Genomic DNA, 15,610 nt, shown 5'->3' with positions numbered 1-15,610 from the left:
AGATCTTGTTTCTTTTGAATGGTTACTTTGTAGTTGGAAACTAGTTCACATTTTGTTCAGATTTAAATCTCTGCATGTTATGAAAGTTGTTTCACATATGATCTTGAACTTGATATTATGATTATTTTTCTCCTTAATTGATTCTGTTGTTATGAAGATTGTGAGTTAGTAGTTGTAATGATAATTAGCGGTTGTTGTAATGATAATTACATGGTTTGTTGTGTACTTAAGTCTCTAACTGCACTCACAAAAAAAAAAACTCTTATATTTATACCAAATTATTCTCTAAATAGTTTAATCAAACATCAAATTAAAAAAACTGCAAGAGAATTTTTATTTTTGCACAACAATGATGGTCTAATAGAACTTTTCAAACATCACTAATATATTAACTTTTATGCCTATTCTTAAAAGGAAAAGGGTGCCTTTCTAGCAGTGGTTTTCCTTCTAAAAAAGTCTTCAGCATCAGAAGCATATTCTTTGGTGAAGAAACTCTCAATGACATTCTCCTAATATTGTAGCATGTGTTAGGATGTCTTGAAAAACTTTGGTCTGTCCAACGATCTTACAAACCAAATATCAAAATAAGTTAGTTTTATAGGAAATTAAGTGATAATTAAAGGGTAAAAAAAAAGATAAAAAATTGTTAAGCCTAAACATTCATACACATCAAATTTTTTACACTTAAATAGGACAAATATTTTACGTGACAACCTTGAAACCAGGTTTGATAATCTCTTGTCTTAACTGAAAATCTTTCGCCTTTTCACGTATTAAGGACCATGTCCCTATAAATGGAATGAGAAAATCAGTATCACCACTGCAAGGAAAAAACAACTTTGCTTAGTCAAAAGAATTAAATATTAAATAGATTAGTAGTAGATGAAATAAAAATATAATATTACAGTATTACCTAAATATAAATACTAGTACCCTAACACCTGAGCTAACAAGTGTCTCTAGTAAAGTGATGGTTGGGTTGAACTGCTCATAGGGATTATAGAAGTGAACCCTAATACTTAAAGAAATCAATGCAATTAAATAAAATCAAAGGAAAGTTGCTTACTTAATTTTTCTAAACAATTTTTTTAGAAAAATAAACTATAACCATATAACAAAATATTTATGTCAATGAAAAAACTTATTGATTGCAAATGGACCATTTTTAACTCCCTACCGGCTATGCATGTAAAGATTTTAATGTTCCTTGTTTATTCATATATGCATTAGTTGCTTCTCTAATGCATACATAAGTTTTATCTTCTGTTTACTAAACAACGAAAAAGAATAGGCATAAGAATAACATTAAAAACAAATTTATAAAGGGGAATTTAAACTTAAAGAATTGGAAAAAAAATAATATATACCTGTAGGTAACTTTCATTTTCTCGAGGGGCTAGGAATGTGTTAGCATACACATTGAATGTGTTAGTATAACCATTCACCTGCACATGATGAAATGTAAACTCAAGTTAATAAAGTGAAATATTATTAAAACAAATATACATGAAAATATCCTTTTAAGAAAATCCATATATTCCTTACACACCTCAATGGACATCTTTGTATTAGTATCCTCGCAAGCTTCACTATATTTTTTTTTAGTGATATACTCCTTTCTAATAGAAGCATGACCACATAAATCATCCGTGGAGTTATAGTCATTATCTTACTCCAAAAGAGTATTTCTTATCTGAAGAAAACCATTAAATAAGTCTGTTATTTTTCATATATAGTATTAAAATCTATTTATCATCTAATAAAATAAAGAGAGTCACAAATTTATTTGTTCATTGGCTACTACTACTGGTGGTGTTAGTTTTTCAAATATTTTGTCATATATATTATATTAGCATGTTATAGGTGGTGTTGGTTTTTCACATATTTTGTCATATATATTATATTAGCATGTTAAAACTATTTACAACAAATATTTACGAAAAATATATTATATTAATAAAAAAAAAATCTATCTTGCACGGTTTGAAAATTCTAAATTTTTTTTCCCATCGTACTAAAGAAAAACCAGTATTGTAGAAAAATGATTTTCCATGTCCTTCGAAAGAAAATGAAGAAATTATTTTTATTCTAATAATTATTAAAATGAAAAATATTTTTTACTCACAACAATCCCCTTTAAATTTATTTCGGATTTGGTTTCGAGAATGAGTTGTGCAAGTTGAGATGCAAAGTGACCTGAAGACAATCAAATAAAGAATCATTAATAAACCAAATCCAAAAATAAAATAAAAAATCATTAAACACAAATATTACTTGCATAGCCCTCTCCTGCCATGAAGAATTCATTGGTCTTGAAATCTGGGAATTTGTTGAACCAATGCTGAAGGAAAACAAGGTGATCCCTTCCTGGAAATCACAAGAGTTAGTAATGATAAAATTTATAGCATTGATAAAATAATATAAAAATTGCTAAATTTAAAGTTTATTACCTCTCATTTCATCAGGAACAAGCAAATAGTCATAACTGTTGGTGGAGTAAGAAAAACTCACCCCAGCAGGAGAATCAAGATAAAGCATGTTTGCCACTGTAATAATAATATTTTACGATAACTTTTATCAAAGATTTAATTAGTACTAATAAAATGATATTGCATAGATAGTTTTATTAATAATAAAGTGTCGGATTTTGCACACTTGTTGCAAGAAAAAGTGTTGAGTTTTGTCTAAATATTAGACAGAGCCATAATTATTAACTAAAAAATTGTACCTATAGTTTTGTAAAAATAAATTAGTACAACAATTATTTTTATTAATTAAGTAATAAAACATAATTATTCAAATTTTAATTTTTTTTATTAAGAAAATTAAACGAGAAGAAATAATCAAACTCTATAAAGTTTTTTAATATAACCCAACATATTAGTCTAAATTAACAAGTAATATATTAATATTTGTTTAACAAATTTATAGCTATAAGTAATAAGTTTGCATAAATAAAAAAACTTAAGAAAATTTTATATCATAAATTTTATATAATATCATCGAAGTTAATTATATAAAAACATAATTATACTTATGAAATTTAACATAGTGTTTAATTTAGCTAAGGAGAGATGTCGTTCATTATTTTACGATATTTAGTATAGAAATTTTTAATAATAATAATAATAATATTATAATATATATGTTAAATAAAAATAATAAAATAAATAGTTTTATCACTTCACATGCTACTATACTAAAAGTTGCCGTAAGTCTAAAATTGTATTTCAGTTGAAAAATCAAGCCTTACAACAAAAAGAAAAATCAAGTTGTTTAAGTAAAAGAGTAATGCTATTCTTACACCATTTATTACATTAAATACTTACACCAAACACTGTTCATCATATTTAGTTAATGTAGTGTAAAGATTTGGTTAATGCAGTAATAAAGTTGGTTAATGCAACATTCAGGTATTAAAAATAATTTTTGGCAATCACCAAACTTGGTTAATGCAGTGTAAAAATTTGGTTAATGCAGTAATAAAGTTGGTTAATGCAACATCTATGTATTAAAAATAATTTTTAGCGATCATCAAACTTGGTTAATGCAGTGTAAAAATTGGTTAATGCAGTAATGAAGTTGGTTAATGCACGTTCAGGTATTAAAAATAAATGTCCGTACATGAATAGTTTTCACGCCATACATGAATAGTATCCGTCCGTACATGAACAGTGTCATCCGTACATGAACAGTATCGTCCGTACATACGGTGTAGGTGTAAGAATAGCATTTCTGTTAAATAAAATTACCTTTATTTCTGCTGTACTATTTTTTATCAAACCCCTCATGGTGGACATGAAAGGGCCATGCTGACCGAATGCTCCTCCTCCAACAGTAGAGGCTCTAGGTCCTGGAAAATTAAATAAATATAAAAAATAGAGAGAGAAAATATAGCATCCGTGTTTTTTTAATTTTTTTTCTAACTGCTTGTAAATTAGCCTTCTATAAATTATCTTTTAGTTTTCTTATTTTATTAGTAAATGTTTTTTAACTTTTTAAAAAATACCAATGATATTTAAATATAAATTGCAAAACAAAGATTATGGTAAAGAAATATTCTTCTCTTACCAAAAAACTAATTCTGGTCTCTCTATTTTTACTTGCTAACTTTTTTTTTCTATTTTAAAACTATTTAATTTTTGTCTCTATCTTATGTTTTATAACTTAAAATTAGTTACTTGATATATGTATATATATTTTGGCATAAAAAAACAAACAATTAATTTAGATTTGATATAAAGTTTAATATTAATTTAGTTAAATTATAATTTTTTTTTTAAATAAGCAAATAGTATTAAAGGGAGCAAAAGGGATGCTCCACCCCAATACAAGGAGGAAAGCTCCTACCTCTCAAAGCAATCAAGAGGTCGAATATTCCATAAATGAAAATTACAAAGATTAACCGGCTTATGATAAGTAGAAGTCCACCTCCAAGAGATATGTACTATCTCCGTCATACACTCGATGAAATTAAACGGCTCCTCCTTGAAAATCACCGCATTTCGCTTAGACCATATTGACCAAACCGTAGCAAGCCAAATATTCCCCACTAACATTCTCTTATTTAAACAAGAGACTTTCCCACAATTGTAAAAGAAATCTCCAAACTCCTCGAGAGTTAAATAGTCGGATATATCAAGCCACATATACACCCTTCTCCATATTCAGATAGTGAGAACACAAGACGAGAATAGGTGAGGAAGACTTTCCTCCTCCACACCGCATAAAGGACATAAAGAATCCGTACCTTCCGCTAAAATTCCCCTTATCACCAGTTGATCCCTTGTGGCCAAACGATTGTGAATAAATCTCCATCCAAAAACTAGTATTTTCGAGGGAACTTTGCACTTCCAAAGATAGTTCAAAGCCGTGACCTTAATGCCGTCCAAAGAAGTACCTGAAAGAAAGGCCATAAAAAACTCATAGCAAGACTTAACGGAGAAGCATCCATTAGAATTCATGGCCCACGAGAAGGTATCCTCACAATTCTCCCTAACCGGAACACGATTAAGGGCTTCCATCAAAGGCCGCAAAAAAGCCTCGAAATGCTGCTCGGGAGGCATGGCAGTGCTGGACTCAAAACCAGTCCCAGGCTGAACAGAACTGGCGCTGCCAGTAGCAGCAGCAGCAGGACAGAAGCGCTGCCTGCTAGAGATATCCGCCGTAACAGCCGCAATGGTTTCAGCCGACCCCTCCCCGAACCAAACCGGAAGATTCCAACGCCAAACTCCTTCAATAAAATACCCTGCAAGATTAATGGAATCCAAATAATTTTCAGACAAAGAAAAAAGCTCGGGATGAGATTCCATCAAAGTTTTTTGCCCCGTCCAAGTCACATACCACAAAGAAGTATGAACTCCGTTACCAACATTACACCTAATTGCACTCGAGAAATTGTTGAAGAGGAGTCTCTCATAATTATCCGATAACATTAAATCTCTCCACCAATGAGAATCCTTTTTATTCAAGATCGATATATCACCAATCAACACTTTTAACTTCGTATTACCATATCTAGCTTCTAACAAGTCTTGCCACACCGCCTCTTTTTCCATTAGAATACGCCACTTCCATTTACTTAATAATGCTCAATTCATTATCTCCACATTTTTCACTCCCAATCCACCTTCCTTTCTTGGTTTGCAAATCGTATCCCAACCAACCCAATGGATGGTCTTTTTGCTATCAACTCCGCCCCAAATGAACTTACTTTGGATAGTTCTAATTTCTTGCAACACCTTCTTTGGGGCTTTGTAAAAAGATAACGAATAAATAGGAATAGCGTTTAGGACCGAATTGACCAACTCCACCCTACCCGCCAAATTAAGGAATCTACCTCTCCGCACATTCAAACGTTTCCTAAGCGGCTCTAAGAGATCCTTCCACATCGAGAGTTTCCGAGGACTTTCTCCAACTCTCACTCCTAGAAATTTGAAAGGGAGAGAACCCACTTTACAAGATAAAAAAGACGAGGCCGCATCTAAATACCAATCACCCACATTAATGCCATAGATATTACTCTTGTGGAAATTAATCCTCGATCCCGACATCAATTCAAAACCTCTTAGCATTGCTTTCAAACTCCATAAATTCGCGGTATCCCCTTCGGCCAAAACTATAGTATCATCCGCAAATTGTAACAAATCCACCTCTTTGTCCTCTTTGTATTTAAAACCCCGAAATTCCCCTAACTCCTTAGATCTCTTCATTAAAGCCGTAAGGACCTCCATGACTAAAACGAACACAAACGGAGACAAGGGATCGCCTTGCCTAAGGCCTTTCTCCACTCTAAAATATTTGGTCGCACTCCCATTTACAAGAACGGACAAAGAATTAGTAAAAATACAGCACTCCTTCCACCTCATCCACCGGACTCCAAACCCCATCCTTTTGAACATATATCTAACAAAATCCCAACTTACTCTATCGTAGGCCTTCTCAAAATCGACTTTCAACACCACGCAACTCCTCTTTTCTCTTTTAGCTAAATCCAACAACTCATTCACAACAAGAATACCATCCGTTATATTTCTTCCTTCTATGAATGCCGATTGATTATTAGACACAAGTTTCCCAATAACCCTCTTAAGTCTATTTGCCAACAACTTAGCCAAAATCTTGTACAAACTACCCACCAAACAAATTGGACGATATTCATACAAAGCTTGAGGATTATTGACTTTAGGCACAAGCGTTATGAAAGAAGAAGTACAAGCTTTAGTGAGTTTTGCCTTCTCATGAAAGTCCTTCACAAAAAAGAAAACGTCCTCCTTTAATAACTCCCAATTCTTTTTGAAGAATTCAAGAGTAAAACCATCCGGTCCGGGGCTTTTGTTCCCATCACACGACCACACCGCTTCTTTAATTTCTTCTTCCGAAAATCTTCTTTCCAACCAAGACACCTCCATTTCCTCAAGGGTGTTGTAAAAAAGACCCTCCGGAACCGGTCTCTCCCTAACGTCCTCCTTATAAAAGTCACAAAAATATCTTCTAACCTCCTCCTTGATATTATCCACACCTTCTAAACACCCATTAGAGACTTCCAAAGAAGTAATCGCTTTCCGTCTATTTCTCTCCTTCAAAGAGTTGTGAAAAAATTTTGAGTTCTTATCGCCTTCCTTCAACCAAAGATTTCGAGACTTTAATCTAAGCATACTTTCTTTAAGATTCAAGTGAGACCAAAAGTCTATAGTAGCCTTCCTTCTATCCTCAACCTCCTCCTCTACATCATCCCCCATATTCTCCTCAATATCCTTATCAAGAGCATTTATCTTTGCCGATGCTTCCTCCACTCTCAAATCGATCCAACCAAACACCTCCCTATTCCATTCCCGAAGACGCTCCTTTAATTTTTTTAATTTCTCATAAAGCACAAAATCCCCCCTTCCTCTAAACACCAACTTCTTCCACTCCTCACCCACAAAAGCATTAAAACCTTCATGCTTGAACCAAGAGTTATTAAAGCAAAAAGGTTTTGGACCCCAATCTATCTTCCCCACATTAAGACGAATCGGGGCGTGGTTCGATATGTCTCTTTTTTCGATTCTTTGATCAACCACCTCCCACTTCTCTATCAACTTCTTCGAAAGTAAGAGTCTATCTAATCTACTCATGGATTTCCCATTATCTTTGAACCATGTAACCTTCCCGCCAACACAATTAATATCAACTAATTCCATCTCCTCAACAAAGCTACGAAATTCTTCCTTTCCTCCCCAATTCCGATAACATCCCTCCCCAATACGCTCTTCTTTTCTCAAGACCTCATTAAAATAACCCACCACACACCATTCCTCATTAGACCTACTATTTTTTATTCTAATTAAGGATTCCCATAGATGCTTCCTCACTAATCTGTTACAAGATGCATAAACATTTACAAGATTATAAACATTTCCTTTCCACGTCACATTGATACCAACAAATCCGTTATCTAAGAAACTATGATTAACCACAATACTTTCTTTCCTCCATAAGATTACCATCCCTCCCGATGCCCCTATAGAATGGCTCGCCGTCCACTTTACATTTTTATTACCCCAAAAAGAACCAGCCAGAGCATCGTCAAAGAAAGCTAATTTAGTCTCCTGGACAAAGCAAACATCTATGTTGTTAGACTGAATTAAAAAACTCACTCTTTTTCTTTTAGAAAAAGAACCTCCCCCTCTAATATTGTATGAAAGCAGATTCATCGTACACCTTTCTTCAACTCCTTCAGACTTCTCAACCCCTCCTTATCTCTATTCTCCATAGCAGTAATGAGGCCCTCATTAACGACATCCTTCTTCACACTCTCCACACCCAGATTAGTTATAGACTTCCACACCTTCATCCCCACATCCGATTTCTCACTAAGACGCTTATTGCATCTAACAATATCAGATTCGGCTATAGAGGAAACAGAATAGGACTCACCTGAAGAAATCGAATCAGAAGACGAAGCTTTGATGTTATTCTCGCCTGCCTTGGAATCGAGACCCTTACTGCTCGTTCTGCTGTTTCCATCGTCTCCAAGAGAAACCGATCTGGGGGCAATACAAGCATAGTAAGAATTAGCAATTGGAACATTGCTACCCAGGTCCGCAACGAATCTCATTCTTCTGGATTTTCGATTATTCTTGTTGACTGGGTTTAATTGTTTGGTTACGGGCGGAGCCCCTTGGGTCACCCTCCTACATTCTTCATCAAAAGATAACGGCCCAATTTGGCTATCCAGAATATTTCCAGGCCCATGGATTTGGTCCAAAGGGAAAACCGGCCCAAGATGAGTATTACCGTTACTAACCGAAGCTGAGTCAGCAGAGCCTTTAAACTCTTCCGTATTTTCCAACCCCTCTGTTTCCCCCACACAACTTATGGAACAGTTTCCCACGCGTGCATTTAATGCTCCCTTCTTTATTGCCTCGGAATACTCCTTCTTCCCAGGAGAAGAAGCGTCAAAAATCTCCTTTCCCTCATGTATCTGACAATTCTCTCCTTTTTGTGAAATTTGCAGCCTATCCTTGATAGACTCCTCCTTATTAGCTTCACACCTATCACCCGTCCCATCACCCTTCTTCTGAGCCGAATCTACCTCCTCCATGAACAATCCTTCCTTGCCTCCATCTTCATCATACAGACCAAACTCCGGCGATGTTGAATCCCCAGATTCAGATTCATCCCGATCACAACCCGCTATTGGTATATGACAAGACCCATCAAAAAACTCCACCATCCTTATATTAAAAATTTGTTCTTTTATGGATAATCTAACTGTGTCATCAATCCTCTCCTTTGCCCTAGTTTTAATGCAAATCCTTGCTTCATCCATCCTCTGCTTCAGCGAGGTACTCTCATCACTTTTAACAAACAAACCTGTCTCTTTAACTAAGAGAGTGAAGCATCTCTCTCCCCAAGCATGGCATGGAACACCCATAACCCTTAGCCAGGCGTACTTTTCTGCATCTACATCCTGTGGTTTCCATGGTTTAATAAAGCTAAACCATTGTTCCCACCAAGTTTTCCTCTCCTCAATATAGCATTCAACATCAGCTCCTATCAAATCCTCCAAAAGGCAGAAATTGGGACCCAAGCTAGTAACCCTAATGTTGAAGATACCTTCTTCATGAAACAACTTTTTAAAGTCCACCATCTTCCCGGGTTCTTTGATGCTCCCTGTATAAGCTTTAATGTATTGATTAGTTTCTTCATAGCTAGGTTGAAAAAACAAGGTTTTAGGACCCTGTGAGCCACCAAAAGCATTTGATGTTCCACTTCTGTTATTAATAACATCCGCATAGGATCTGTCGTTTACAAACGTTCCTTTGCCATTACCTCCGTGACCCTTCAGATTATTGTTAGCAAGATCCTTCTTCAACACCGCAGAAACTTTACTCCTACCCTGAGCTGAAGTTGCCCTACTAAAACGTGGTAGGTTCGCGAATAACTTCCTTCCTTCTAAAACAATATTGTCCAACTTGGTAGCCATCAACTCTTCATCTTTAACTTTCAAAAACCAAGCGAAACCAAAGCGTCTACCGAATTTATCTCTTCTAGGTGAAATTACCACTTCCTCTATCTCACCCAACTCCTTAAACTCAAAATACAAATCTCTTGCTCTCCATCTATCACCAAATTCTGTTACAAAGAAAGATGAAGAAACTGTCTTTCCATCTTGCTTCCTCTGGCCTTCTCTTGCAATATCCCATTTCAAAACCCTTCTCCTACCTCCCTTAACCGTATGCCATTGTCCTACTCCAGAATCTCTCATCTTGAAGAAAAAAGACAGAAAACAAAATAACAGCTAGCAAAAACCAGAAAAACCAATCCCCAAGACCAAGGCCCCTAACCCTAAGGTTAGGAGTTTAAGCCGAAGATCTCAGAAATCAGTCTCCCATAGTTCTAAAAGCTTTTCACATAAACAATTTTTTTAGTTAAATTATAATGTAACTATCTATTATTAGTGTCATTAAATTAGTTCACCTTCTTCTGATTCATCCATTAGTGTCAGTAATTTTTGTATGTTCTAGTTTGATAATAGTATTTATTTTGTTTCTCTAATGTTTTTTCAATCTTCAAACTATTTTTTTTTTCAATAGGCAAATGATTAAAAGAAATCGCACTAGGGGTGCAACCCTTACATCACAGGAAACTAATTATACTTGAAACAATCCAAAGGTCTCTTGTACCAGACATAAAAACTATCCTGAGCTAATTTATGAGATAAACCTAACCATCTCCAAGAGAGAAACAAAGTATTAGAAAACACCTCATCAAAACTATACGATTTATCCTCGAAAATAATAGAATTTCTCATTATCCACAAGCTCCAAACAGTGGCTATCCAAATAACATTAATCGAGGCCTTGATTTTGGAATTCTTCACCTTGTTTTGAATAGACTCAAAACACATGAAATCTTGAAAAGAAATATGGCTAGCTTCTCCCATCGAAATAAATATTCTTTCCCACACCTCTTTAGAGATCAAACAATCAAAAAACAAGTGTTTCAAACTTTCCGGTTGAGCCGAACAAAAAACGCAATCATACGTTGGAAAATTGGAAACACCCCGCTGTAGCATAAGGTCTTTAACAGGAATTCTTTTAGCAAAAAACTCCAAGAGAAGACCTTTATTCTAAGCGGTAACGACAGGTTCCAAATGACTCTCATATTGTTTACCTTGTCCATAGTCAAGCGAAGTCTGAGTTATCCTCCGATAAGCTTGTTAAGCTCGAGACCGAAAACTTTCCGTTCCCATTCAGAATCCAAACATGCAAGTCCTCCGCGTTTTGATCCCTCCTAACCTACTGCCAGTAGTCGTGCAGTGATTGGGCCAGCACCGCTGCCTACGACTGCAACCCCACTGAGTCTGCACCAGCAGCAGCTTCGGCTGTAGATAGCTGCAGAACAGAGTTGCTGGCAGCGATTTCCGCCTCTGCAAAAAGCTCAGAAGAGTTCCACAAATCAACGCCATCCATGAATTGCGATATATGCTCCACCGTGCACAGTTTTTTGGTTGATCTATCATAAAATTCCGGGAATATTCCGCGAAGAGATTGATCTTCCAACCAAATACTATGCTAAAAAAGAATGTTGTCTCCCTTGTTTAAAATGCTTTTCACACAACCGGAGAAACCTTCATCAAAGATATCTGGATTTAAATCGTTTTAGATCACGTCCGTCCACCAAATAGAATCGTCTTTGTTTAAACCACCTCCACTAGACACTTGAACAATCAATCTAGGATTATGATACCTCACCTCTAGAAATCTACTCTAAATGGCATTTTCTCCCTTAGAATCCTCCACTTCCATTTTAAAAGTAATGCTCTATTCATTTCTTTGACATCCCTAATCCCTAATCCACCCTTGCTTTTATGTTTGCAAACAACATCCCATTTGATCCAATGAATACCTCTGTTGTTAACATTGCCACTCCACAAAAAGTTGCTTTGAAGCCCTCTTATCTCTGGGATGATCTTCTTAGGAGCCTTATAAAAAGAAAGAGTGAACGTTGGAATAGCATTTAGAACCGAATTGATAAGAATCAACCTACCTCCAATGGAGATATTTCTACCTTTCCAAGTCGAAAGTCTATTTTTGATATGAGATAGAACCTCCTTCCACCCCTTCTTCCTTCTAGGATTGATACCCACCCAAATGCCAAGAAACTTGAACGGAACATTACCTTTCTTGCAAGCTAGAAACGATGTTGCCTTATGCATCATCCAATCACTAATATGCCCTCCTATAATATTACTCTTGGAAATCACTTTCATACTCCAAAGGTTGTCACAAGTCGGTTCTCCAAGGATAACGGTATCGTCCGCAAATTGAAGAATGTCTACACAATCATCCTCTCCAAATTTGAACGGTTTAAAATCCCCCACTTCCACCGACTTTTTGACTAAAGCGGTCAAATCTTCCAAAGCAAGCACGAATAAGAAAGGCGACAAAGGATCACCTTGACGCAAACCTCTTTGGGCCGAAAAATCATTCGTCGCACTCCCGTTAACTAAAATCTTCAAACTATTTATTTTTTATTCTCTTTCAATTTGAAGTTAAAGTCATTTAATTAGATAAATTTTAAATGAACTATCTATAATTAAAAAATATAAATAAAAACCAATAAGTACTCCTAAATTAAAAGATTGCAAATTTAAATTGAAGTAAAAATCACCTTAGTCGAGCTCTGACCAAATACTTTTTGATCTTTTGATTGTGGGTTTAAAAGACTCATGCTGACCAAATGCTCCAATAGTAGAACACTCAGGTCCTGCAAAATTAAATAACAGTGGTAAAATAATAAAAAAACTATAAATTATTCAATAAAATTATAAGAGTGGGTTGGTTTGGATCGGTTGGGCTAACCTATTAGTGTGGATTGATTTGAGTGAATATAAATTAAACAAAATAGAAAGAGAGAACAAAATAAAGTAAGGCAGCGGCTAAGATAAACTCCTGAAATCGTAACGTAAAGTAAAAGGAAAATAATCTACCAACCTTATTGGAAATTATTTACAACAATACTTACTTAAATAAAGACAAGAAATCTCTTATTCTCACATGAAAATGCGCAAATTTATCTTTTCATCAATAAGTTGAACCAAAATGATTAAAAACACTCTTAACAAAATCAGTGGAACACAGAGCACAACATTACACTCATAAAACTTTGTATAAGCCATATACATTTAAATTTCAGCTTGTGTTCAACACACTACATGTATATTTATATTTATGTTATTATCTAGTAATAATAAAAAAAGTTTCTGACAATAATGCTATCTTATAAAATTTGTTTAATTTCTTCAACTGCTTTTTAATTATTAAGCCCTTATAATATTATATTTTATTTTAATAATAACTACTCTCTTTTTAATTATAACTGCAGTTTAAAAGAAAAAAATTTTCTCTAAACAATAATGTACTATTTAAGTTATAAAACATATTAATTAATATTTAAATTATATTATTACTAATTTTTATCTATACTGACACATAATTTTCTTTATTTCTTATATTTTTAATTATTTAATATAATATAATAAATTTAAAAAATGAAATATCTAAAAGTTTTATTTTTATTTGGTCATCCCAAAAACAGTTTTATTGCCAAATAGATTTTCTATTTTTTATCTATAAAACTGTTTTAAAAACTTAGATTGCCATACACAATTTTTTTAATTCTTTTTTCGAAAAGAGTTTTTAATACAAATTTACTAAACACCATTTAAAGTCTAAAAATCAAAATTGATTTAAACAACCCCAAGAATTCTCTTATTCTCACATGGAATATGCACAAATATATCAAGAACCAAAATGTTGAACCAAAATGTTCTCACGTCAAGAACACTCTTAACAAAAACAGTGCAACACAAAGCAATACAAGCAAAATGAAGATGGTTGAAAGAAAAAACAAACTACCGGTAGCTTCGAAGGCGACGACGGATCGAGATCATGACTTGGTAGTAGTGGGGCTTTCACAGTTGCAGAGCAGGTTTGTGCGCCTCGGTGTCGTGAGATGTGCGGATCGGTCAGAGTCATAGTTGTGTAAATGAGAGAACAAGAATATTGTTGTTGGATGAGAATCAATGGTGGCTATACATTCGGTTTATGTTGTTCAATGGTGTTGAAGAAGGTTGGTTTCGTGGGAGGTGATATGAAGTGTTGAAAGGAGAAATATGGCCTTGTTTTTTTCTTTTTGTAGATCCGTTTTATCTTTTAGGATGAGGTGAGAAATCTCAGACTTTATAGGATGAAAGTAAGAGCATGTTGGGTGAGGGATGCCGCCTTGGTTTTTGTAAATAATTTTTTATTGTTTCTAATGCTTATGAAATAAATAATCTCGTGTTATAAACATTTTAAAAGGAAAATGTATAATTCATACTCAGTAAAACAATTATAGTAAGAATACAACATACTCAGTAAAACAATTATAGTAAGAATACAATATTTTATTTAAAAGGTTATGAGAAATATTTTTATCAAAATCAAGGAAATTTAAAAAATAACTAAGTAATATAACTTTCTATTAGAATATTTAAATATCTTTAATATCTATACATTATTACAAATTATTATGAAGAATTACTTTATTGTAAAAATTGTTATAATTATTATAGGAGTTATAACTTATAAGACATCAGAAGGATTACTTTTACGATTGGTACAAGATACTTCTGGATTGTTTTACCGATTTATAAGGTTATTTTGTATTGTGAGGGTTGCACCCCTAATGCGATTTACTAATACAATTGCTTATTGAAAAAAATAATAATCTTTTTAACAAGTTTCTATTACCATGATACTTATAATCAATAATAATTCTCTTAACAAGTTTCTTTGATACTTACTAATAATTCTCTTACAATCAATAATAATGATTTTTAATAATAGTTTTTACAATAACATTTGAAATTTACTTAATTTTTCATATCTTCAAAGTAATCGTCTATTGGTATAACGCAATTAAAACAATTGTTTTAATTGTAACTGTTTGGTGTTTGACTAAAATATATTCTTCATTACAAAATATAATTTTATTAAGAATTAGTAGAAAATCCGTGCACGAGAAATTTTATTATTGTATAATAGAAGAATCTATACATTTTATCTAAAAATATCATTGAAAAAAAAATACAATTAGAGTTTTGAGATGCATTTTTTTTTTATTTATAATCAATGAGATTTGTATATAAATAGATGCAACATGTGCAGAGAATAGAAAATTCTCAAACAGTTACAGACAAATACAGATAGATCCAACTAACAGCCATGTAAACTCCTAAAACCTACAAATAATCTAGAGGACAATGGCTCCATTCATAAAAATTACAGTAAATCTTTTGTTTGTTACCAATTGCTAACCCCCACCATGTAAACATTTTCACATTGTGGACAATTTCCTCTAAGTCTACTACACCATTGTTAAAGATCAAGTCGTTACGTTGTTTCCAGATACACCAATAAACTGTCACCCATATGACTTCCACCCTACTCTTCACGCAGCTCCTTTTCAACACCCCCACCATATGCAAAAAGTCTTCACAACATACTGTGTGAACTTGCTGAGCAATTCCAGGCCACTGATAAACTTTCCCCCACACCCTGACTACTATACCACAAGA

The 15,610-nt window shown here is 33.8% G+C and overlaps 1 protein-coding gene across 13 annotated transcripts; it reads right to left on the bottom strand.

The window, feature by feature from the left end:
* Positions 1-306: 306 nt before the first annotated feature.
* On the bottom strand, positions 307-14,267 carry LOC131594755 (uncharacterized). 13 transcript variants are annotated; one of them, XR_009281488.1, is made up of 11 exons: positions 13,908-14,267; positions 12,661-12,756; positions 4,751-5,248; positions 3,753-3,853; positions 2,451-2,546; positions 2,275-2,367; positions 2,126-2,196; positions 1,550-1,693; positions 1,368-1,445; positions 715-820; positions 307-564 (listed from the first exon to the last, which is right to left on the bottom strand). XR_009281488.1 is itself a non-coding variant. In XM_058866956.1 (3 exons), exons 1-3 carry the CDS (start codon positions 14,025-14,027, stop codon positions 3,788-3,790), a joined length of 282 nt encoding a protein of 93 aa, XP_058722939.1. In that variant the 5' UTR covers positions 14,028-14,249; the 3' UTR covers positions 2,571-3,787. The 13 variants fall into 13 exon arrangements, 3 of the variants coding, with proteins under 3 accessions (XP_058722939.1, XP_058722938.1, XP_058722940.1); XR_009281491.1 differs by lacking the exon at positions 4,751-5,248 and adding an exon at positions 914-1,012 and having other exon boundaries at positions 322-564; positions 707-820; positions 13,908-14,264; XR_009281490.1 differs by lacking the exon at positions 4,751-5,248 and adding an exon at positions 914-1,012 and having other exon boundaries at positions 322-564; positions 13,908-14,264.
* Between the last annotated feature and the right edge of the window lie 1,343 nt (positions 14,268-15,610).

This window comes from Vicia villosa, linkage group LG4 (assembly GCF_029867415.1).
Source record: "Vicia villosa cultivar HV-30 ecotype Madison, WI linkage group LG4, Vvil1.0, whole genome shotgun sequence".
NCBI classification, from domain to species: Eukaryota; Viridiplantae; Streptophyta; class Magnoliopsida; order Fabales; family Fabaceae; genus Vicia; species Vicia villosa.
Note: the sequence above shows the minus strand (reverse complement) of the source record. Positions and strands in the feature narration are given on the sequence as shown.